This window comes from Lichenostomus cassidix, chromosome 4 (assembly GCF_008360975.1).
Source record: "Lichenostomus cassidix isolate B80296 chromosome 4, HeHo_3.0, whole genome shotgun sequence".
In the NCBI taxonomy this organism is placed as follows: Eukaryota; Metazoa; Chordata; class Aves; order Passeriformes; family Meliphagidae; genus Lichenostomus; species Lichenostomus cassidix.
The window spans coordinates 70,556,084-70,579,479 of NC_139484.1; the positions used below are offsets into that span (position 1 = coordinate 70,556,084).

At 37.4% G+C, this 23,396-nt stretch overlaps 1 protein-coding gene across 3 annotated transcripts in view; it reads right to left on the reverse strand.

Moving 5' to 3' along the window:
- Nucleotides 1-6,949: 6,949 nt before the first annotated feature.
- Nucleotides 6,950-23,396, reverse strand: part of BOD1L1 (biorientation of chromosomes in cell division 1 like 1) — a 36,869-nt gene continuing 20,422 nt past the window's right edge. For 2 of the 3 annotated variants that reach the window (XM_085059832.1, XM_085059833.1), the window contains exons 13-25: nucleotides 22,344-22,387; nucleotides 21,359-21,446; nucleotides 20,181-20,260; nucleotides 19,470-19,554; nucleotides 18,427-18,491; nucleotides 17,044-17,119; nucleotides 16,929-16,963; nucleotides 14,996-15,041; nucleotides 12,138-12,172; nucleotides 11,948-12,032; nucleotides 11,343-11,496; nucleotides 9,518-9,661; nucleotides 6,950-8,331 (exon numbers count right to left, since the gene is read on the reverse strand). In XM_085059832.1, coding sequence (XP_084915958.1) covers nucleotides 8,223-8,331; nucleotides 9,518-9,661; nucleotides 11,343-11,496; nucleotides 11,948-12,032; nucleotides 12,138-12,172; nucleotides 14,996-15,041; nucleotides 16,929-16,963; nucleotides 17,044-17,119; nucleotides 18,427-18,491; nucleotides 19,470-19,554; nucleotides 20,181-20,260; nucleotides 21,359-21,446; nucleotides 22,344-22,387 — 1,046 coding nt within the window. In that variant the 3' untranslated portion in view covers nucleotides 6,950-8,222. Of the gene's footprint in view, nucleotides 8,332-9,517; nucleotides 9,662-11,342; nucleotides 11,497-11,947; nucleotides 12,033-12,137; nucleotides 12,173-14,995; nucleotides 15,042-16,928; nucleotides 16,964-17,043; nucleotides 17,120-18,426; nucleotides 18,492-19,469; nucleotides 19,555-20,180; nucleotides 20,261-21,358; nucleotides 21,447-22,343; nucleotides 22,388-23,396 lie in introns of those variants that run through there. The other variant, XR_014851936.1, reaches the window with a different exon arrangement.

Consider the following 23,396-nt stretch of genomic DNA (forward strand, 5'->3'; position numbering starts at 1 on the left):
GGACTCCTTTTCCTTCTAGAGAGCTGCCAGTCACTTTCCGTTCTTTTTTTCCCCCTGAAGAACAGAGATGATAAAAGCTGAGAAAATTTGGGAAAGGTGAGAAAAGAGGGAGAGGAGTGAAGGAATGAGATCTGTGAAGCATGCCCTCTCTTCATTGGTGTCTTTGAACAATCCAATTTTCTCAAGAAATCAAGTGGAAAAATCTTAAGGAAAGAGTTAGGAGAACTTACTTAGAAAAGTGGAAAACCTCCCTTCCCCTTTGCATTGCTTTCTTGAAAGGGAGACCACTATGAAAGAATAAAAGAATATTCCTGCTCTGTCTCATGGAGTACCTCAATACAGAACATCCCCACATCCATTGCTGTGGTAGCATCTGCTTGTCTTTGTGTTAACTTGTGATGGATTATTCCATTCTGGGTTATTGCCACTGTGGTGTGTAATCAGCATAGCAAATAATATCCAATTGTACTTACAATTTAGCACTTACACGCTGAACCTGTTGTAGTTTTCAGAAGAAAAACTTCCCCAATTGTAGAAATACAACAAAACTGTACAAACATCCATCAGGAGGTAGTAGCAGTAGTGGGACAGTGTTTGTTCATGCAAGAAAAAAGAAGCCCACAATATGTCTGTAACAGCAAAGCTTTGTGCATGTGTTGTATGGCACAGCTGCCTTTCTTCTTCCTTGGATGACCTTGAAGAGGATCCTTGTGTCTGCTAGCTGCAGGCTAAGGCAAACCAATGCATACCTGCAAAGCATGACTGCAGGGCAAAAATCTGAAGCCTTTGTATGAAAAAACCTCACCATAGATGTTTCATAATGAAAAATGTCCCCAAACTTCTATTTTTTTAAATGAAGAACTGTGTCCTTTTTTTACATGTTTATTTCAAAACAAAACTTTGCTCTATGCATCTGCCTAAATTGAAGGTTTCATTCTGTTCTGCTTTTTTTTTTTCTTTTTTTTTTTTTCAGTGGGAAAGAGAGAAGGAAAATATATGAGCCACTGAAAACTGAGAGCAAAAACAGCTTTGATTTTGGAAAACAGAAAAGTAACAAAACTAGATCAAGCAAAATGCAAGTCTGAAGGTGGCAGGGCCCTGCTGTAAAGAGATACTGTCATACAGGGAATAAAAGGCACAGATTGAACAGTGATTTTCAGGCTGGAAAAAAATTCTTTAAATCTAACCAGCAGCAGGAGTTGGGTGACACGGAGTGCTGTGTGTGTTTTGCCATCACTGGGTATCTGTAAGATCTGGTTAGACACCACACAGCTGGAACCACCTGGGACAAGCTGCCCAGTGGACCAGGGAGTCTTTTCTCCCCCCCATGAGAGTGGCTATCCTGGGCATGACTTCCAGAGGTGTTGGTGCCAAACCTTCATGAGGAAATGATCCAACTTCTCAGAGCCTCCAGCCCCTCTCTGGCAGCCCTTTGCCCCCAGCACTGTAGGCAGCAGGGTGTGGAAAGAGCACAACCTCCAGGGCCTCCCTGGGCTCTGTAGCTCCTCACACTTGTATCTCGTGGCTCTTCTTCTCCACTGTCATGCCAGTCTCTGTCCCCAACCCTCCTCTGATCCAGAAAAGGAGGTGGCACCTCACTGGGAGTGAATGAGTACCATTTTACTTTGATTAGAGCTTCCCCAAGAGGGTATTTCCTGTGACTGAGTGCCACAGAGGGTTCTAAGTTCAAAATTAGTTGAAAGAAATTTTATCATAAGTTTTACATTTTTTTAAGTGGCCTTATATTGCCTATTTTCTTAGCCTGAAAAATCCTGAATAAATAGACTTAAATAAGCACTATATTACTGAGCAATTCTTAGCTCTTGTTTATATAAAAAGAGCAGAGTGAACCTATCACTGTCTGAAAGGAAAGTCACATTCCAGATCTCTGCTTGCTTTGGGCACCAAAGCAGGAATGACTATTTCATTTTAACATTTTTAAGTTTATATACTGGAACTGATGCTGGAGTATCATGAATGTGATCACAGAGCATTTTTCTTTCATGTATTCCTCTTCATTCATTCATTTTAATGTATGTTGACTTATATAAATCATTGCAAAGCATGCATGACATGTTACAATGACACCTAGAAAAGAAAAGGACATCACTGGAGGGCTGAGTTGTCCAGTTGACAGTAGGACTGACAGCTTTGATGCTCCTCTGTTATTCTCAGTTACATCCTCAATTACATATCATTGCATTATGTGCAGAGGTACAGCCAGTGCTTGTGCTGTCTGGCTGTGTGATCAGCAAAGGAGCTGTGTATAAAAATATGGCTCAATTTTGCACTATTTGTGTGGTTTGCAAGTGAGGGAGAATCCATATTATTCTGAAATATGCTATAGAGCTTTTTCTACTTTAGCTATATTCCCACCAGCTAGTTGAACTGGATAAGAGCTGCACTTGGTGTATGGCTTAGCTGCAGCCACATGTAAGCATTGTCCTTCCACAAGGAAAAGCCCCAAATGGGCTTCCATAGCACATTACAGCTAGTTTAAATCCATCTGGCTTCAGCTTTCTAAAACTGCATGATCTTTTGCTGGTACATGGTAGATGGCAAGGATCCCTGAACAGCTGGATAATCCATCCTTCTTGCATGAAGCCTCTTTGTTTTGTCCCTAGAAATGACAAACCCCACAAATTACCCCACTGTTCACTTATACACCAATTTTTTTTGATAGAGAGGTACCATAAGGGCAGGGGAGAGCTAATGGTGCACCTGGATGATCAACACAAGGGCACTCAAATCCATGGTAGGATGGGAAGGTGATTTCACAGCCCCTCTCTGCCACATGGACATCATTTTGTGCAGGCAGCAGTATTTGCCCAGCTCCATCAGCAGCTGGTTTAGTAAACTGATCACGTTAAAAACTGATCTGCAGTTTTGTTTTGTAGAGGCAATTTCAAGCTCCCTGATGCAGCCCTCTGTGACTGTGCAACTCAGCACTGGCATGGAGAAAGGCACTGACCAAGGGGCAGGAAAGGGAAGGTGAAAAGTGCTTTGCAGGCACAGCCTGACCATACAACCCCACCCCTGGCTAATTAATTGCACAGTCAGTGCCAAAATTCTATTCCTGCCCTACTAAGTTACGGCCATTTCAAATCATATTTTTCTTCCCCGGTTGTTTGGCAAGAGAGTTATGTTCCTAGCTTTAAATACAGCTATCTAGGGACTCCCAGAGAGACATTTATTTTTATTATATTTTTCTTTTGGACTTTATTCACAAAGCCAGCAAGGATAACTAAAAAGCTGAGATTTGAAAGAGGAAGGGGGTTTAAATGAGAAATACCCTTTCAAGGAATTTTGGTGAAACATCTTGAAACAAAGACAAGAATGGAGATAGAATTTCCTTGGTGTTTAAACTTTCATGTTTTAGTAGAAGAAAACCCACCCTGTTTGAAACAGATTTTTGAGAAGCTGATGGAAGTAATGGAGTGTGACATGCAGAGCTGGGACAAGGAATATACTGGAAGAAGCAAGCACAGTATCTTTAAGAAGTTGCCAAGACCTACAGAAGGCTGACATGGGCAATTTCCTCCAAACTGAAGCTACAAGCAAATGAAATAGATGGAAGGTTGTTGAAATTGAAGGTAGGAGTCTTCTGAGCTGTATACAAAATGAATGAGCAGGCAATTATGAGGACACCAGAGCTATCAAGAGTTTGGAGTAGATGTGTGCTGTGTGAATGTGCAGTCACCTTTGTCAAGATGGTCCCAATAAATTTTAAAACTGAAAATTTCAATGGGAAGAGAACAAAAGTACACCAGTTACACTCATTCTTTACCATATAAACAGGTACAGCTTCAAGGAAATCAAATGCTGCTTTGGAAGGATCTGTAAAGTCACTCAGTTCAGAGCAACTCTCTTCAGACCAGCAATGCTCAGTGTCACAGACATCCTACTACCTCTTCCAAAAGCAAGGGAGTACTGAAAGTCTGTGGTGGCAAATGATCTTTCTCTAATGCAGAACTTGATACAGGTATCAGACTTTGGCCACTTTTAGTGTAGACATCTAAGCTGGTGTTGGACTTGCATCACAGTGGGCATCTGATTGTCACTATGACCAGGAGCACCTGCTGCTCCTGATTGCCAAGGTTTATGGGACAAATTCTCACTGAGTTTCTGGGCAGATGAAAGCAGCTCAGGACCTTATACAGCCTCTGAGGGATTGAGGTCAGAAATTGATCTGTACAGGAGGGTCTTGGAACATAGGTTGAGAGAGAAGAAACTGTAGATGTGTATTTGGGATGGATGTCACAGATTAACCCCTGCCTCTCTCCAGAGAGAAGTACAGAAGCTGTTGGAATAGAAAACTGAGGCACTCAGAGATCTGCCAGCGTCAGCAAAAACCTTGCCCCAGCTGCTGAGTGCACCCACTGGCTTTGGATCAGGCTCCAGAGACAAATTTTACCAGTTGCAAGACTTACAAGCTTGCCAGACCCCATCTAAAAATGAAAACTGCAAACTCGTAACTGGTGACTCTCTAGGTGGTTTTACAAAACCCACCACAAAGAAAAACAGCAGAATAAAATCCATTTGTGTGATTTAAAATCGATATAGTACATAACTCCATAGCATTTCAAGTTGAAGACAGTTGAGAGGTGTAAAAAGCCTTTAAGTAGAATGCACTAGAAATATGAAGAGATACTGAGAGCTAGCCAACAGGTCCTGCTCTGTAAAACTCAGCAGGAGGAGTTGAACTCCATCTTCCACCAGCACATCTTTGGTTCACTCAGTGTTTTAATATTCAAAGAAATGAAGTTGTTCCAAGAGAAGGAACTGGAAGAAAAAACAGCCATTAAGACGTAAAAACCAGCCAAGTGGTTTAGAAGCTTACTGGGATTGCAGTGTAGCCATGTTATTGCACCAAATGGCCCTGAGAAAATCTCTTCACAAAACACTTTCAGGACATTCTGTTTCATCACAGTGCAGGACTGTATTTTTCTCCTGACCTCTCTAAATTTGCATGGGCTAGGAAAGTGTCACTATTTTATGCCTATGTCAAGATTCAAGCTGGAGTACAAGCCCAGGTGTGACAGTGGCAAAAGATAGTCTTCCTCACTTCCTCCCTTGCCCTGCTTTGCAACTGTCTTTGACGGGCAATATGATTTATCCCAAGATGAAAACCAGGTGGGAATTGCAGGAGGAACTGTCACATAAGGAGATAAAACCCTAAAGTAGCTCCCGAGGTGCTTTGATGTTTTTGTCATTGTGGATTCTGCAAGGCTAAATCTGTAAACATTTCTGTTTATAAGCTAGCTACAAGCTCTTCCTGCTTATATATAATGCTTTAGACATGCTTGTCTTATTTTGGGACTATTTAGATACTATATCAGCAATACATCCAATCATAATCATCCACATAACCAGTGTCAGGCTTCTTGTGCCTGAGTCTCTCTGACTGCCACAGTGTGACTCCTGCTGCACCTCAGGGAAAACTGATTCTTCTTCCCCTCCCTGTCTTGTGCTCAGAAGGGCTCTGGGAGACAGAAGGTATTGAAAGAATTGGAAGTTGTAAACATCAATTATAGAATCACTTAAGTTGGAAAAGATCTCCAAGATCATGAAGTCCAACCCTTGATCAAACACCACCCTGTGAACTCAACCATAGCACACAGTGCCATGTCCAGTCATTCCTGGAACAGCCCCAGGGATGGTGACTCCACCACCTCCCTGGGCAGCCTGTTCCAATGCTTAACCACCCCTTTAGTGAAGAAACTTCCTTATGTCCAACCTGAACCTCTCAAGTTTTGGTTAACTACAGCAGACCAGTATTGTAATTTAGATGACGCTTTGAAACTACAAAGCAAAAAAATTCAAAAAATTTCCAATATGGATCAACAGTGATGTAGCCTAGCAGAAATATCTATTTTGTTAACAAGAAAGAAGCTGGCAGCAAGTGAAATGTGCATTAGATGAAGGCATGTGGAATTGGCAGTTTTTACCCTCTCTTAAGTGGCTGTCCTGCAGAAAGATAATTCCTTTAATGCCTTCATATTACAGGATAAGTTAATAAATTATCAAAGATACATCCCTCAGACAAGGAGATGTTCCCAAATGTTATTCCTAGATGTTATCCATCACTAGGGGGAAGGACAGTAGACCATCTTCTAGCTTAGCTTTGAGAGACTGACACTGATCTTCAGAGCTGTGTTTCTCTACTGATACCACCAGACAAAGACTCTCCAAAGGAACTGACCCAAGTCAGAGCTTTGTCAGTCAGAATCCATCAGAAGAGCTGTGCCTGTGGAACAGGCAGATATGAACTGTCCCAGGACAGGACAGGTACTGCCAGCAGAGAGAATAAATGATAATCATGTACAGTGCAGTGGGGAGGCTTCCTTAGGCAGCTCCTGAGCAATCTCACTACTGAACTCAGGTGTAAAGAAACAAAGGAACAGGTGCAGGGAGACTCCAAATCCCTTCTAAAGTCTGGAAAGCACCCATGGAAAAACAGGCAGTTCAGCCTCTTTAATCTTACAGAACAAAGGCTGAGATGAAATCTACACCTTTGGTCTATGCATACTGCAGGGGGCAAAGGGAGAAAAGGGGAAGACAACCTATGCTACAATTGCACATAAATACCAGTATCAGTAATGTATGGGAATATACCAAGCAGTATGTTAGCAAGGTTATGTATCAATATGGCAGCACAGTTAAGGTAGAAAGTAAAAGAAGCTAATTTTCAGAGCAAAGGTATTTTCTTCTTTCAGACTAAGTTGCTTACAAAAGTATTATGTGCACACTTGCTTTTATAGTGTACTAAGGCAGGCAAACAGTTACACACTTTCCCTACTGTTTACATACCTAAAATATAAGCACCTGTGAACACTTTTTAAAGACAAGAACCAGGTAAAGCTTGTAGACATGACTCCAACCAGACACATTTGTAAAGACAAGTTCCACAGTAAAATGATTAAAGGAAAATAAAATATGGCAACTCAGATTTTTGGCAAACATTTTATATTTTTTATATAAAAATCTCAGTAAGAAACCTAGCAGAATATCTGACGGAAACATCTGCCTTACAACAAGTTCAAAAAAACTCACAAAAAAAAGAGAAATAAAGAAAAAAAAAGTAAAATTCCAACCCCCCAAATCTTTAATTATAAACCAGAATATCAACAAAACACTTAAAATAATCTCAGATTGTTTGGCAATTCATCACATCATAACAAGAGACACATTTGATCATAAAAAAAAAGTTTAACTTTATATACAACTTCACTTGAACATTTGCTCTTACCAGAGTTAATATACATTAAAAAAAGATTCTGGCAATAATACCAGCTTCTATTTTTAATACCTGTGTATAAAATGTAACATAAAATGCTGAAGCTCTATAGTTAGGAGAAGTGACATTTGATTTCAATGGGTCCCTCTTTGTTGAAAAAGACAAATACTGAAAGAACAGGTGTTCAGTTGCAAAATAAAACTTTCATTTTAGGGTGGTGTTGGTTGACTGTGGATAAATCTAACTTAACACTATTTGTTTCTTGAAGTTGGTAGTGGATTTACAAGTGAAAATATAATCTAGTAAGATTACATTTTAAATGTCATACTTTGTCACAAATGTGAACAGAAAGGAGCCAAGTCCCTTTCACTATGCTAAACTACTTTAATGCATGCGAGAAAAATACTTTACCAACTGTCTGAGCATATTTTAGAGAACTTCAGATTTTAGACAGCCCTGGGGGAGCAGAGGGGAAGTTTCCTACTGACATCTGCATAGAATGTAAAATATATAATTAAAAAACCCTAAGGTATATACTAAAGTTTACAGACCAATGCTTTCCATATAATAAATAAAATGTCCATCATTGATTAGATTCATACACAGAGTAAAATACAACCTATTTTTACAAGTTTATGTACAAAGTGTATTAGTAGGCACATGGGTGCCTTATGGGTTGGAAGCATTTGCATTAGCATGTCACATTGGGAAACTCCAACTTTCCAAGTCAGTGATAAAATATATAACTACTTTGTTTTTCATTCAGATACAAAGTAAACTTATTTTTCATCTGAAATAAATGTACATAATATTCTGTATAAACAATAGTTTATAAAGCTGTTTAAAATGTAACTTAAAAGTACTGCATTGTTTAACTTAGAGCTCTGAAACAAGCACGTGCAAATCCCTTTGCTTTAAAAAAAATAGAAGCACAGATGTTTGTTTTCCTTTTGACTCTTCCAAGAACAGTACTGGCTGGTAAAGATTATCGTTTTGCTTTCTTTACTGGCGTCTCCTCTGCTTTCTGCTGGCCTTTTCTCCGTACCACTGTTGGGCTGTCCTCCCTTTTACGCTTGGCAGACTGCACCTTCAGCCTGAAAAGCACAGCAAGCGTTACTTTCACTGAGAGATTATTTTCACAATATTATTTTCACTAATTTTACAGGTAGAGCCTGTGAAACAAGGAGTGGTCAGGCACAGTTCTGTTCAGAGGGCTCAACTAGACTGTCCATCTCTGATGAATTGCAAGGATATATTATATAAAAGCTCACTACTTAAACACACATCTTAACATGATATGGGGTACTAATTCTGTATGTTGGAGAGTACCCCACATGTAGAATTTGGGGCTAGAATTCTCCTTCATCCTTCCCTTTCTTTGGAAAGATTTGTGGATTATAACAGGATATAACAGACTCCATAACCCTGTACCATGTCCCCCAAAGACAGAAGAGCAGCAAAAGTGTCTCAAGCCCTGCATGCACCAGAGGGAGTGAAGGGCAGACATCAGGTACCCCTACCCTGTGCATTCACACACCCATCCATATGCTCACCAAATTTCAGCTCCAACTAATTGTAACTGGGCTTAAACTCTGGGTTATGAATGGCCATTCAGAACCACACAAAATAATGGAGCTGAGGTGAACTGGGACAGCCAGCAGTGCACAAATGTTCCCCAAGTTCAGCCTGAGGACACTAACATTTCAGAGAGGATACAACACATTTTACAGGTAAACTACAAGATGCAGAGCAAGTGTGCATCATATTTGTTACTTATTCCTTTGGGATTTTACACTGTCATCGCAGCTTTACAAATTAAAAAATACACCAGGAAAGGAGGGAAAGGGAAATATATTCAAAACTTGGTTTAAGGGCTCTCAGAGTTTCTCCTCTTTTTATCAGCTGATCTTAGATCTTTGAAGCATAAGAATCATGTCACCATATTTAGCTTTAACCTGAACTACTGATGCTCTTACCCCCCACCCAGGAAAGAATCACAGCTGAAGTTAAAATACTACATAAACAGCATTTTCAGTTCTCCCAAGAGGTTTCCAAGCATAGAAAGAAAAAAAATCTAGTCTTCCAAATGTCAAATAAAGGAAGAAAACGAAAAAAATGTAAACAGAAGAAAATCCTTTAAAAGCTTTTATATATCACAAGAGAACAGAACAAAACTAGTCTGCTGTTCACATTCTGAAGCAGTATGTTACATATAAGGAAAGAATCAGTGTAGTGGCTTCCAAAACAAATACTCAAAGTAGATTCAACTTTAATACTTACTGTGTCAATGGAGGAGATTTATTAATTTTTGTATCACTTGGAGATCTTTTTTTAGCTGCTAGTTTCTGTCGTTTTCTAGGAGAAACTGAACTTGGACTGCTGCCTTTAGAAGTTGCACGTGTGGTTGGCTTGCTGTGCTGCTTTCTGTAATACAAAAGAATGATGAATTTATAGACAACAAAATACATTTACCCAGTCACTGTCTTCTTGCATTCCAACTGCAGATAATTCAGACTGCACAGTGTTTGCAACAAGTATCAAAGTTGCCAAAAGAAACAGTGAAGAAAACATATTTGCCTGCTTCAAGACACACTGCGATGCCAAGCTGTGTATTTTCGTATCAAATGTAGAATCAAAAGGCTGCTTTACTGACAATATTTGGCATTGAACTAAAAACCAAAAACCCTGTTGCAAATCTGCAATATTTTTTGTACTTAAGTGTCCATGTTTAAAGGAATGTCTTGTAGTATGAACTCACTCACATAAGCTTTGGTACCCACAAGTTCAGAAACATAAAACCTGCTTAATTTCATGTGATTAATTTCACAGTTTAGAAAACAGGTGACTTAAGTCAGAGCAATCCAGCAATGCTGAAAATGAAGAAGCATCCCCTTCCACAAAATTATTCCCAAATGCTACTTATAAAATGCAGACTGTATGCAACACCTTAAGGCAGAGATGCTTTATTGCAGTCAGAGCTAGAAAAGTAGAATTGGATATCTGAGACACAACCCCAAATCTATAAAAAAGTAGATGTTTCTACAAGCAAGCAGAATAAACCCACAAATATCTCAACCTTTATTACAATTTTAGAGTTAATGATCATGTTAGACTAAAGGAAGTCCCCTAGCCTCTCCCAAAACAAATTTGTGGTTTACTAAGTGCTAGTGGTAAACTTTCACAGTTTTTATGTAAATGAAGAATCATATAATTACTTTCAGATTCAGTTCTGAAATAATCAGTTCAGGAACATTGTGTGAACTGTGCTTCAAGTCCTGCCCAAAGGCTAACAAATAATACACACAATATAACATATAACATCCTTAGAGTGAAGTAAATCTGGTAAATACAGTAAATTGAAAGTAATCTCACCACCAACACAAAAAAAAAAAGCCTGGACTCCAATTCTGTTCTGAAAGACAGCAACATAAATCAAAACTTCCTAAAGCCGCTATCTTTCATTGTTTCCACAATAAGATCAAGAGGATGAGCTCTGCTAGAATTCAGTTTCCCCATGAAAAGGCAGACCTGTGCTAAGGCAGATGAAGAATTGCTCCTTGAAAGCAGAACTCTTGCTACCACACTCATCTTTTGCAGCAAGACTGCTCTGCAGGCTTGCAGATCACCATACTAGAAATTATATCCTCCAGTACTGCAGATTCATGTATTTAACTTGGACAATACTTAAAGAAACAGACAAGAATAATTATATTTTCACCTTGTCCCAACATCAAATACCAAATGGTGAATTGTACAGTCAACTCACATCTACCATTTTACCTATCAAAACCAAATGTCCTTAGACTCAACTTCTGAGGCATCACTGGATTGAAGATGCCAACAGGATCAATTCTTATCTTACTACATATTCAAGTATGCCTTCTGAGACCCTAACAGTTTCCTCCCACCTCACTTTTTGTCTCTTCACCTCTAGAAAAGTGGTACTAGACTTTGAATCAAAATTATTTGGGAAGCTCTTATCAATTTAAAGCAAACAAACAGAAGGCAAGAAAAGGAAGCAACAACCTTTTCCCTGCAACAAACCCCAAAACAACAGAGAATAAATGTAGAAAAAAGTTTGTTATTGGAGTTTCTACACAGTTACCTTTGAGCCTCTAATCTTGTGGCTGATCTAGTTGTGGCCCCAGAATGTGCATCATCATCTTCCTCACCATCCTCTTCATCACCTTCCTCTTGCTCTTTTAGTTCATCTTCAGAAGATGTTAATTTCCGACGTTTCTTCTCTGGCTCCAGTGTTTCTGTCCATGAAAAGGTTTTACACATATGCTGTAATTTTCCAAAAGCCCTCCAAAAGCACATGAACACTTAATTTAGGAAAGGTATTCATTCTAGTCACAAATCCCATTTTCAGTAAGTAATTTTCCATTTCCTTTGTATTTCAACATTTTTAATTCACACTTGTTTGACTTAATCTTGCTAACACATTCACCACAGTTTACTTACACAGCCTGTAGCCAGAATTCATAGAAAATTCATGAGGCTTTATAAAAGCATCTGGGATGTAGCAATTCTGACATGAGATTACAGCAATTTACACATATTTACATAATATTTACACTAGCTGTAACTCAATGATTTTTCCTCGAGAAAGGAAAATTGAATAAAGCTTATCTTGTTGCTATTAGTAAACAGAAAGGCACAGCAATATTTTCTTAATCTGTTAAGAGTTGCATAGTTTCATGCTTTTACCAGTTTCCTCTGATTGAACCAGAGAGTGCTTGGGCTTTCTTCCCCTTTTACGCACAACCATTTCTGCTTTCTCAGCTTCATCTTCCTGAAAAACCAAAATGGAACCAAGTAAGTCAAGAACTATTTACTTTACATAGCAGACAGACATTTTTCATTACATACTACTTGTAAATTTACAAATGGCACTTACATTTGTTGTTTCTTTCTTATTAGATATGTCTGTACCTAAAAAGAAAGGAAAGAACAAAACTTAATCCCCAACTTCAAATCTTTCAATCAATTTAAAAGAGAGTTCTTTTATACTCCCTCAACTTTGCATAAACATCACAGTAGCTCAGAAAACATTTGAAGTCTCTTTCTAACTCAGAAAATGGCTTTGCTGTATTTTGTTATATACAGAGACTGGGATTATGATTTTTTTTTAAGTACTAAGGCTTTATATGACTGACAATATTTATTGCTTTGTTGCATATGCTGTTTTGTTTTAATGGAAAAGCAAATGTTACTTACCCCTTTTAACTACTGTCAACCAATTACAGAATCACAGAAAAACCTGAGGTTGGAAGAGTCCTCTAGAGGTCACCTAGTCCAACCTCCTGTCCAAAGCATGGCTAAATTAATTGATCTGATCATACTGTGCAAGATCTTGTTCAATTTTGAAATGCTCCAAGAACACAGTCCTTCCAGGAAATCTGTTGTAGTGCTTAACTGTGCCCATGCTGAAGCACCAAGGTGACTGAGATCAAGTTCAAAAAAGACACTGTTTGAAACCCTTCTAGTACCTGCTATACAAATTACATGACTTTCTCTGCTGAAGTATTTCTGATTTCCAATTCAGTAATTTTTACAGACTACCCTGTACATGTTAAAACATTTATAACTCTATATCCCATGTTTCAACTTGGCTTCTCTCCGTGGTTACCACTTTGACCCTAATTCTGTGGTGACAGAGATTATTTTACAAAGCTTTTGAACTCTGTCAAACAGAATTATCTCTATCACCACAAGGATAAAAATCCTTAGCAACAGAAAACAGAAGCAACCCAAATAAAAGCAAGTTTTTGTATCTTTTTTTCCCCTGCCATTAAATTGCTATCTAATTTCTCAAAGCTATATAAAAGAGGACACAAACTCTAAAACCCTCACCAATTAGACTGACAGAAGAAACCAAAGAATGTTAATGCAATGGATCTAAAATAGATCTCAAAGAGCAAAAACATATTCTAAAACTCACACAAAAGCTTTTTTGCACTCCTTTGTAATGTTATGGGGAAAAACTTTTATACAAAAGCAAATTAAGTAAAACTCAAATACATTTAAGTATTCAAAAAGTGAAATAAAACACAGGACTGTCCACTGTATTAAGTTCTTCACACAATGTAAATAAATACATAATACAACCAGCATGTATTAGTACTGTTGTGTTCAAAGGAGATACTTCAAAATTCCAGGACATTTTGGCAAAGTTGTCGCAGAGGGGTTTTTGACTGAAGAATAATGCATCTAGATCCATGACATGCCTTTAACAGACAACCCTCTGTAAGATGTGAAAATGTAGTACTTTTGCCAAAAGTATAAAAATAATAAGACATAGTATCTAAAGATCTTGCTAGTTTTAGAGCAGCAGCTGCAGGTTAGTGCTAAGTAGTTAGTTTCAAGTTCAGTGTCAGTGTTTTGGGAGGGTGATGCCTTCAGAAAACACACATCTCTTAACTGCATGTGCTGTAGTGACCAAAAACAAAACTCTGCATCCCACTGCATTCCTGGGTCTGTTCCTATTGCAAATCCTTATGCAGAACACCCAGAAATTACCAGAGTAAGTGAACTGCACAGAGGGATCCAACTTGGTTTCCTTTTCATCGCTAGGGGTTTTCAACCCCTTTAAGCACATGAATGCTAATATAGGATGAGAAGTTTAAAAGTGCATTCAACTTTACATATTCCTCTTAAAATTGCTGTGATATCAACAGCTTTGTAACTGGAAAACAGAATGTTACATAACACACTCAAACTTTAAATACAAGGTCAGATGTCTGTCCTTTTGAATAAAAAGCAAAGCAAAATGCACTTATTTCATTCTCACATTCTTGTCTGTTCTCTCTGCAGTTCACAGAAGCCAAGTACCACACAACGAGCTAACCCTCCAGAGACAATTCTGAAGCATATGCATTAAAGCTGACATTTTAATGGATGTGAAGAAAATAGGAAACAGTCCATATGTGCAGTGCAGCCAGATTAGTATCTCTGTAGAAACCTAAGCTTTTGGAAACTCCACAAGATTTATTTTCTCAGATTTGTTGCATGTTTGTTTGCATTTGTTTACAAACAATTTTTTAACCTACTTTTCAGGTTCACCTGCTTCCTGAAATGGGTTTTTAAAGTTTGTTTTATGAATAGCCATAATTAAAAAGACACATTTAAACAACCAGTGCAGTTCAGACTCTATACAAGAAAAAATTAGGAAAAATAAATAGAAGGGTATTTCACTTAATTCTAGTTTAGTTTGAAGCACTAAAAGTACATTTTTGAGTCAAGCTAAGCAACTATCCTCCAAAGATCTTCCAGCAGTTGTGAAAGGGGAAAGAAATATCCCCTTTAAGACACCTCTAAGCTCTTTAGATACCTATCCACAGATAAACCAATGAACTGAACAAAATGTGAAATTTAATGTACTAAGTGTGATTGATTAAGAAAGAAGACATGCAGAAATGGAAGAGTCACTTAGAGCCAGTCTACCTTCCTGTGAAGCTCTGCCACATGCCTGGCACACCCAATCAGTTGGTATATTATGCAATTCATTTTTCAGCACTGAGCAGAGCTGCTGCAGCTTTGAACTAAGTTCTTATCAAGCTGCTCTTTTTTAAAATGAAAAACTTGGTAGCAATTAGGGATAAGTGTTCACCTCTTTCTTCAGATGTTTTCATTCATGAATAACACTGACTGCCAGAGATGATGTCAGGAAAAAGGACTTATGTGATTTTCGTAAAAACCCTCCTGTATTTCTTCCATCTTTTGTTCTATATGTTGAGGCAGGTATCATTTGCTTACCTGTTTGAGGTGTTTTCCCTCTACTTGCAAAGGCAGGAGACTGCAGCTGAAATTAAAAACAAAGTGGGTTTCTTAATTTAAAGAAAATCAGAAAAATTCAGTGTTGTATTACATAATCACAGAAACTTGCTCACATTCATTATAGAATGAATCTTTAAATCTAGAAAATGTGAACACTAATGAGCACACAGAAAGTTTGTACTGAGTTTAACCATAGGATGCATTTTTCTATTTTGATAAAGAACTGAAACCAGTTAAATCAGCCCATAAACAAATCATAACACTTCCAGTAACTTGACACTAAAATCATTGCAATAAAAGACACAAAAGATAAAAGCAGTTTCAGTCAAACAATTTCTGAGTATTTAATTATCAACAAAATAGTTTAGTACAGTCACTTTATGTAATCCCACATACAGATTTACAGAACTAAAAATCACCATACATTTTTTATTTACTCAGAATGCAGAAAAAGCTATTTATAATTACACAATATCCTATGATGAATGCCCAAAAACGTCAGTGTTTTCACCACTGAATTCCTACACTAGGATGCCTATGGCTCCTCTGATGTAGCAACATGTTGCCAAAGCAGCCCTGGGAAACTGTGATGCAAAGGTATCTCACCTCAGAGAGCCCCTGTGTCAGATGGAGAGCAGGTATCACTCCTGCCGAGCCAGCCTGCAGCTGACACCAATCACTCACTCATCACTAAGAGGTACAAGACCTTTAAATGCATGAACCAGAACAAGATGATTCTGTTCCAGTACTGAAGGTGTCAAGGTACATCTATTTCTGAGGGTGATTTTAAAACTTGTTTTAATCCTTAACTGGACAAACCCTTCCCCCCAAAACAACTAAAAAACCAACCCACAACACCAAAACCCACATTAGCTCAAATTACATTTCCTAAAATTAATACTGAAAAAAAAATCAATTAGGAAAGACTAGGAATTCTGAAACAGAATTCCAGCCAACCTGTACGAAGGGACAAGACTCACTGCCTGAAATATGAGAACAGAACAAGCAGAGACAACAATTCCTGTTATCCATAAACTAGGTAAATTCCCAAGCTTTCCAACAGCCATGCCAGCTGGTGCCTCACCAGGCAAATAGGCAGAAAACACGAGTTTCAACACACCTTCATTTTTAAAATCACCCCTTTCCTATGCAATAAGATTGATTCTGAAATAAAGGAATTCCCTAGAGAGGAGCCTTCAACCAGAGTAAATCCAACTAGTTGTACTCCACAAACATGCCTGACCCATTACTACCCTGTGCTCTAATCCAAGTGGATGGCAGAAACAATACCAACAGAACACTTTCTTAGCTGTGAATGTCCTTCACAGGGGTTAGGAAATGAAGCTACCACTGAGCTTTAAAAGACAGGTATGCTTCATGAGCTCCTAGGTTACTCACCAGTATGTCTCTATCTCTTGCATGAACTGTCATGTTGCAATATGTATGTAATACAATTGCTTTACATAACATTTTTTACAGCTATGAAGAGATACTATGTGCTATTATTATGACACATTCAGTAGAGGAAAAGAAATTCCAAGTTTTTGAAATAAAGTCACCCTTGCTCTTCAGGCCAAAATTAGTCTCAGCATAAACTAAGACACATGCACACAACCAAAAATTCACCCTGCACACAGGTATATATTGGTAGCCAGTGTAAAACTTAGATATGTATTAAGTGAACTAAGCGTGAAGCTGACAGTTTATTTGCTACGTTCTGACTTAACAATGTATTTTGCTTTAAAAGTTCAGCTATATTAAGAGATACTATTAACAGTTTTTGTTTGCTTAGACTGAACTCAATTATCAAGTTTTCCATAAGATGTTTCTGAAATGCTGTTAACTGGTAAACAAATAAATGACTCTTGAAATACTGTGTTTAAATGCACCCAAACAAAATAAAGGCACTTACATTCCCAGTGCTCATATCAGCTTTTGACTCCCCACCTGAGGGAAGAAATATGAGTTCAGAACTTGAATGTCACTATTGTCCTTGTTCTTCCACACAGATATTATGAGCTACTTACCACCAGGTTGTACTGCTTCAAGAGGGTATTTACGAGGCCTTCCCCTTTTGCGTTTCACTACTACAGGCTGATTTTCCTATTAAAGACAAAGAACAAAAATATTTTAGTTACTGTAACTGACATTTGGTATTTGAGCAATACAACACAAAACCTGCTGAGTTCATAATGTGACAGTGGCAGTAGTAGTGCCCATCAGTTAAAAAACAGATGAGGCAGGTTTCATAGGAAGAGACACTGCCTGTTATGAAATCAACTAATATAGCTGAAAAGAAACAAGACAACTCGCAATTATACAAAATTCGCTGTGGCTTTACTCAGGCACAAAGCATGTCTTAGAATGCAGTACCTTCTGCTCCCTTAGCCCCAAAATCTCTATCACTTGGTCTCAGAAGTGCTGCTGGCTTACCCCATACAAGAACTCCAAACTTGACACCTCGTGAGCCCCTTATTCCAGTGCCACAGGCCACACCCTGTAAGCTGAGCAAGTGCTTCAAAGAGCTAAAATACTAGTTATCCCAACACACAGATTGCTGATATTCTCTGTATAAACAGGATCTTTACCAAAACAAGGTCCCTTCCTTTGAAGTTTTAAGCTATGAAAGCCAACTATTAAGTAACAAATATGGTCAGATGCTCAGATTGCGAGATCCCCGACAATAGATTTTCTCTTATATACAAAGAAAGAAGATTAAATGCCTCATTCAGCATTTACTGAAATTTAGCAGTATCTCCCCCAGAAATGTTCTTAGTGACTCAAGCCTTGAGTGAACAACCATAAAAATGTATTCTTTAGATTTCCTTCCACTTCCAAATTTGAGGCAAAACAAGGAAATGATGAAACCCAACATGCTTTGTGAGATCAGCGTCCATTTCTAGAGGCCAGCAGCAATTTTAATCTCCAAGGTCCAGACATTTGGTTACAACCCATACTGCAGAATATCACAGGTTTATGTCTAAGAGGTAATATGAAGTGTTTTAAGACCATTAAAAGATAGTATTTTTAAAGCCAAATCATATTTGTTCATGACTTAACTGTCCACGTCAATTACAAAGTTCTCAGAAAACATAATTTCTATACAATACAATTCTACATAATTGCTTTCTAGACATTTTGTAAGCACTACTAAGCACAGGGAGGGACTTACTCCTACTATGGTAATCAGTCACTAATGTCTTATGGTCTGTGAATTTATACTTTGTGACAGAGCTATGTAAGTCCTTGGTACTTTACAGTACCAAACAAATTTTCATAACTCTTTTCTTGGTAGGTGAAGACAGTTTTAATATTGCTGTCAACAAAATACAAAACACTTATGTACTGCAAAGACAGAGTACTGTGAACCTGCACTATCTCAGGCAGTTAACAGGAATAAGACCACTCACCTCTGGAGAATTTTCATTCGATTCTAGACTGTGCTTTTTCTTTTCCGGTTCAATGTTGAATTCATCTTTACACATACAAAAGAAAAAAGAAAAAGAAATTGTATACCTTTGTTTTATTAGGCAAAGGAAATGGTATAAGCCACCATCTCCACATTGAAAACATTATTTCATTCTTTAGTCCAAAATTCCCTAAAAACACCCATCAGAAATCAACACTGTTTAATTTGTAGCAACAGTGTACTGGTCTGCCAAAATGCTTCCCGCTAACACGAGATGAGTTAGGCAGTTACCTTCTATTTTAAGGTAAAAACAAAAGCTCACAAGTGTGACATACTATAAAATGGTACAATAAATACAAGCCCCTCTTCCATTTTCTCCCACATTCCATGAAACAGGAAGCTGAGGATACAAGAACATTGCAGAACAGATTCAGACTTGTCAACTTGATCACATGAGAAACAAAACTCGCAATAGGTCAAAGTGACATCAGGGAAGATTCTCACACTGTTGCCACAAAGACAGACTGCAGTAACATCAAAGCTGGTATTAATACTGTGGACACACCATCTTTTATTATTTATTCTAGTGCAATGAGTAAGTCAATTACAACAATGGAACTTGCACTCTTTTTCTGGTTGGTTTCTTGACAGAAACAAACAAAACTGATTTAATGGTGATTATGTCATGTCATAGAAGGACAGCTCATGCTTGTGGTCAGAGTTAGGAGAAGTTCTTGTCACATAATGCTGACCATGCTGTTTTCCCCACCTACCTGTTTATTTCCCATTAGCTTTCCTATCCAAGGTACATACTGAAGCAATAATGCAGTGAATGGCTGGTTGCACAGCAGAAACAACAAAACTCTTCTCACCATTAAAGAACTAAGATTAATGCATCATTTGATAGCAGTGATAGAGCAGATATCAACTCGAGAATACATGCAAGTATATTTGCTGGGATCAAGTTTTCAATTTCTCTCAAAAATCATTCAAATGAAAAGCAATGAGCGTTCAGTATGGGTTCAGAAAATCTGCCATGATTACCTTTTTCTTCCACAGTACTTCTAGGAGGTGTTTGTGTTACATGAATTTCTTTGGACGCTTCTGCTGCATCACCTGAAATAACTTCCTACATTATTTTGAAACAAGAGAGGAAAGAGTGTCTTACTACACATTGAAGGTCATTGTCAGTTACACTAAAAACCACCCCAACCCAATACATGAGTAGTTATTTTACTCATCAAGATTTTGTACTCTCTTAAAAACTTTGATGCTGAAAAGCTTCACCGAAAATCAGTGGGTGAGATAGTCCCAAATATACTGCATGTGCTCTTAAAAGGAACATCTATTTTTTCCTAATTTCTGTTTTCATTCAGCAGGAATCAGTGCTAACTCAGAACTCCAGTAAAGTGCAATATCCTTTTGAAGATCTCAGAGCAGTGTGTCCATGCAGATGCTGAACTGACTGGACAGCTGGGATCCAGCAATGCTCCAGGAGATCCCAAGCTCCTAAATATTGTGCAACTCAGTCCTCTCAGTCTTCCACACCTCAAAGACATTCAACACAGACCCCTGCCTTTTTTTAATTGTCTCCCCCACTGAAGAGTATCATTTCTCTAGTCATTTCTTTTGTATTCAAGACAATCTAAAAGTAGCTTAATTATGGAAACCCATCCCCAAATAAACTGCTGAAGAAATAACAACTTAGATTTTCACCTTATTTACAATCGCAGAACATAAAGTTCTTGGAAATACCTTGACGTTATCAGGTTTCATTTTGGAACACTGACTTTGTTCATCATCTTTTAGCACATCCTGAGCAATCAGCTGGTTGCCTGCAAAACCAAGTGACAACTGAAGTGTTACAGAAATGTCTTCTACATTTGACATATTTTCATGCCACTTTTGTATCAGCTCACTATTCCTGACATTCAAAAGTCTGAAAGGAAGTATCTTACAAAAATATGAACTGAAAGTTATTCTAATCTCTCTTTAAAAAGAGAAGACAACACAATTACAAAAGAGAATTACATGTTTCTTGTATGTTACAGGTGTGGTTTGTTTTGTTTGCTTGTTTCTAAAGATAAGCTGAAAATTGAAATTTAACATATTTGAAATTTTTCCACATCAAGAAATGAGCATCAACCTTAACTTCAACTCACCCAGAGAAAGCAGTTAATGCTATGTGGGACACTAATGAACACATGACTTCTTATTACTCACTTCAAATCAAAATTCTTAGAATAAGAATAAAAGCTGTTATACAAAATGCTATTATTAATTATACTAACTTTTTTTCTAAATTGTTCTCATGCTGAAAAGACAAAAGCAGTTGAGGCCAGAGCTTGAAGAGAAATTACATTGTCAGTCTTGTAAGTACTATATCAATAAAATGCCCAACTTATTTCTATGTTATTCTACTTATTTCTACTTTATACTTATTTCTACCTTCATCTAAATTTAATTTAGAAATGTTTATAGTATTCGAAGGACTGAATTCCTTCTCACTTTTTGCCTCCAGACAAATAAAAGGCTACACTAAAACTTAGTTCTTTCCAACCTAAGAAAAGGAAGCATCCAGCCCCACAAAGTCTGTTGAATGTTTAGATTTTCCCCTAATGATCAGTTTCCTTATATTTTAAAAGGATATAATTAGCAATTATTTTAAAGACTAAACAAAAATGTTTCTTCATTATGATTGAAAAAACTACTATAATGCTCTTGTGTGCAGTAATTAAATTAGTATAATATTTTTATCAAATATATTAACTGTAACATTCAAAGTTGTTCTGGAAATATAAATTGCCTTGGATTTTGGAATTTCCCACATGCCATTCTTTTCTCAAAAATACCCTTTTATGGCCTTACCACAGGAGAACTTGGTTTACAGCAGAAAAGCTTTGCACAGATGTGTGTATTTCTGTATCACTTACTTTTTTCTTTATCCATTGTTTCTGAAGGTTTCCGTTGTATTCCTCTAGATCTATGTTGTTCAGTTGTCTGGGTATCCAAGTTTTCCACCTACACATAAAACACAATAAAAGATAACATCTTTTTTTCCATGAAGTTTACAAACACAGAAGGGAGAAACTTATTTCTACTTGTTACATTCAAGTACAACATACATTAAAATGGAATGCAGCAGTTTACAAAAGGAATTTATTCTTAGAACTCAAGAACCATTAATAGTACCCAACAGCATGATCAAAGAACTTCAGACTTGCAGTGTTTTCAGGTTTTCTGTCAGATGTTTTTACTGAAAAAAGTCTCAGAATGAAGCACCCTAGCACATGTTTTAGAAGAAGCTAATTGCAGTAAATCACACAAAATATTTCTGCATTTAAAGGATATTCTCCTACATGCAGGAACAATAGAAGTGTCTTATTAGCACCAGAAATGTGGCCAGCCAGCATTTCCATATAGTAATAAATAACTTTACTACCCAAGTTTAAGCAACCCTAAACAGAATTTCAGCTTGCTACCTACATTAAATGTCTCGTTTCTGCTCCCTAAGATACACTTTACATTTGCAAGTTTCCCAGTTATCCCTCTTACAACTTCTTCTGAAAGACACCAGACTGCATTAAATTAGGTTTCTAATTGTGATCAAAAGCTCCAAGAATAATCCCTCTTTTTTTCCTCTGCTCTCATGGAGATCAATCAAGCCTCTCTTTTCTGCCAGTTAGCAGTCTTGAAATAGTCAGACTATGGAACAACAATACAAGATTTATTTACTGGCAGAGTTGAAAGAATAATTAAACATCAACCTACACAGCTGGACAGTCTCATATACATAGGCTCTGCATATACAAAAATAGTATTTTCCTTTAGAGAATATTTAACGTAAATAGAAGTAAATTCAAGTATGAGAAAAGCAGCACAGACTTAAGAGAATAAATTTAAAAAACAAGAACTTACATGAGAAGCTTCTCTTTCTGAAGGAATATTCCTCTGCAGCAAATCTATTAAAAATAATTACAACACAATCAGAAAAGCTAAGCAAGAGCAAAGTATCACAGTATCTTCTACTTCACCTCCCTGAAAGGATTCCAGAGAACTTGAAACTATGTAAAACTTACTTTCAATGTTGGAAATAAGAGACATCTGATCTTCTCTTAACAAAACATCCAGAAAACAAAACAAGAACATGAATTTCTGAGCATAGGATAACTGAGAACCAGTTTATGGTTGAAATATAGGCAATCAAGGAGCTGTCATCTTTGAAATTTATGGTGACTTGGACATTTCAAATATAGTTCTATCACTTGAATCAGAATTTCATCCATCACAATCTTAGATACTGGATCATGGGATTAAGTAAAACGTGATTAAGCTATGCTGTAACATTTTGCTTCCAGAAAACTAAAGTTTGCATAATTGTTCTAGTGAGACATGTAGCTAATAGAGTGCATGCAAGGAAATTGTCCAACTGCTAGGCTCTGCTGTAGTCCCACTCTGATGAAGTGGAGCCTCAGCCTTCTATACAACAAAAGTAGGGACAGTAATCATGAGAGCTGATGAGTGGTCTGGAGTTTTGACAGAATTCCATAACTTTCAATACATAAAGAGAATTATAAAGCATCTATCATCTATCAAGCATTCTTAAAATTTGATTCATAAAAGCACTGAATTAATACCTTAATTAAAAAAAACTCCTAAAACATTCCAACCAACTTTCCTTTCAGCTACAGTAAGAATGTAAACCTAAAATCCGATAAAGTCACTTTTTTACACAAAATGTTATGTATTTTTGTAGCTCATTTCTTAAATCTACATGTTTTAGCAACAATTCTTCCACAGCTCTACTGCTGAGTAGTATATCTTTCAATTTTTAAAGCAGTGTCAAATGAAGAGCTAGTTCCTACCCACTCAAACAGCAGTGATTTGTTTACATTCCAAAGAATCTTGGACTACTAAACTACTGTGTCTGCTGTTCATATTCATGACAGGACACACATTTGTCTTTTAAAC